Consider the following 2,304-nt stretch of genomic DNA (forward strand, 5'->3'; position numbering starts at 1 on the left):
AGGGCCACTGTCAGAGGAGGGCCAGGCACCTGCTGTGTTGTGTGGTGTGTTGGCCTTCCTCAGCTTCCCCACAGCCTTCTAGCTCTCCTGGTGCCTGTGAGCCAAGACCTCTGAGCCCAGGTGGAACTTTCTTCTACCTGCCTGAGGGCCAGCCTGAGTGTTGCAAAGTTTAAGGTCCTGGAGGTGGGAACTCTTATGAGTGTTGCTTGCGACCCCACCCAGTTCATCCTCTCCCGCAGTGGTGGCCCTCTCCTGTCTCTCTGTTTGTGAGTCATGGATTCCTTGCATCACTGGTCTTTTGCAGGGAACATCCTGTGATCCAGTTCCGGAAGATGAGCAGGCGGCTTGCTGGGGGAGGGGCGGTCCTAGGAGGAGCAGGAGCCTGATGCTTTCCATCAGGGAGGGATCAGACTGGCTCACTGCTAAGCCGGCCAGGCAGACACAGGCTTGGGCTCTGCCAGATATCATGCTTGGCACTGGGTAAACAGTTTGCCCACTTACCGCAGGATGAAGCTGCTTGCCAGGGCTCTCCGGCTCTGTGAGTTTGGGAGGCAGGCATCCTCCAGGAGGCTGGTGGCTGGCCAGGGATGTGTGGGGCCCCGGAGAGGGTGCTGCGCTCCCATCCAGGTGGTTGGCCCCAGGGCTGATCTCCCACCCTCTGGAGCCTGCATTACTGGAAGGTAGGATGACTGGGAATAAATTGTGCCCATGGTGTTCCGCTTGCGAGGCCGACTGAGCAGCCAGGGCCTTGGGCCACATAACTTGGAGGAGTTTGGGGAGGGTAGTAGGGCCGGGTGTTGGATGAGCTGTGTGTTTTGCTGGATTGAAGGTGTCCACTTAAGTGGCCATCCTCAGTGGAGACCTGGCATGTTCCTCCCCTAGGGACCAGTGGAACCCCTGGGATTTGTTGGAGGAGGTGACCTGGCAACTCTGGGCTGTGGGAATCTGGGCCTCTGCAGATCAAGGCTCCTGCGAGCCAGCAGCTGTGCTGGCTCACACCTGGCAGCAGGCATCTGTGCCCTACTTTGTCCCTAGGCTGGAGGTTGAGCTGTGGTTTTAGACCAGAAGGTTGGTGTGGGGCCGGAGGGAGCTGTCCCTGCACGATTGGCTGATCCTAACAGTGCAGTGTTGAGCTACTTACAGGTGGCTTGTGTGTACTTTATTTCTCCTAAACTTTACAGAAACTCTGTTGAGTGGGCATACGTACTTCCCCTTTTGTGCCAGCTTTATTGGGTTATAGTTCATATGCCATATAATTCGTTCACTAACGTGTACAAGGTAGTCGATTGCAGTTTTATGTTCACAGATCTGTGGGACCATGACCTCCATCAGTTTTGAAAGGGGTGATAGGAGGGTTTTTTGTTCTCCTGACATGGAGCTCCCAAACCCTTGGGACCTGTGTAGTCCTAAGAGTGTCTAGTATGCTCGTGAGAGAACTGGTGGCTGGGGGCCCTAGATAGCTTCAGGATGGGAGCTGGTCTCTAGAAAGACCAAGGCAGGATTAGCAGGTTAGCGCTTTCAGCCTTACCTTCCTACACTGCAGAAGGTAGTGGCAGAGTTAAATTGAATTGTAGGACACCCACCTAGTGTTGGAGAGTTGGAGAAGTGAGGTTGAAAGAGACACCCATGTTTGTTATTAAAAGCATGAGTAAAAACAGCTCACCTAGGAATAGAATTTTTGGGTCATATGGTAATTTTGTGGTTATCCTCTTGAGGAATTACCAGACTGTTTCCAAAGTGGCTGCACCATTTCACATTCCCACCAGCAGTGTAAAAAGGATTCAATTTCCCCATATCCTTGTCAGCACTTGTTATTATCCATCTTTTGAATTCTAGCCATGCTAGTAGATGTGCGGTGATATCTCACTGTGGCTTTGATGTGCATTTCCCAAATGAGAGAAGATGATACTGAGCATCTTTTCATGTGCTTATTGACCACTGTGTATTTTTAGAGAATTGTCTAGTCAGGTCTTTCTTCTGTTTTCCATTTGGCTTAACTGTCTTTTTGTTATTGAGTGATGAGAGCTCCTTATATATTCTAGATGCAAGTCCCTTCTCAGATATAAATTTTTAATTAAAAAAATTTTCCAATTCGAAAAAGTTGTCAGCCTGGGTAACATAGCAAGACCTGATCTCTACTAAAAATTAAAAAATTGGGGCTGGGCGCAGTGGCTCATGCCTGTAATCCCAGCACTTTGGGAGGCCGAGGTGGGCGGATCATGAGGTCAGGAGATCAAGACCATCCTGGCTGACACAGTGAAACTCCGTCTCTAATAAAAAAAAAATACAAAAAATTAGCCGGGC

At 50.4% G+C, this 2,304-nt stretch overlaps 1 protein-coding gene across 1 annotated transcript in view; it reads left to right on the plus strand.

Moving 5' to 3' along the window:
- Positions 1 to 349: 349 nt before the first annotated feature.
- The window catches only part of ACOT7 (acyl-CoA thioesterase 7), a 135,067-nt gene continuing 133,112 nt past the window's right edge, over positions 350 to 2,304 (plus strand). Inside the window, exon 1 of the mRNA XM_011938277.1 lies at positions 350 to 680. Coding sequence (XP_011793667.1) covers positions 508 to 680 — 173 coding nt within the window. The 5' untranslated portion in view covers positions 350 to 507. The remainder of the gene's footprint in view (positions 681 to 2,304) is intronic.

The sequence above is a fragment of the Colobus angolensis genome, unplaced genomic scaffold (assembly GCF_000951035.1).
Source record: "Colobus angolensis palliatus isolate OR3802 unplaced genomic scaffold, Cang.pa_1.0 Scaffold170, whole genome shotgun sequence".
Taxonomy (NCBI): domain Eukaryota; kingdom Metazoa; phylum Chordata; class Mammalia; order Primates; family Cercopithecidae; genus Colobus; species Colobus angolensis.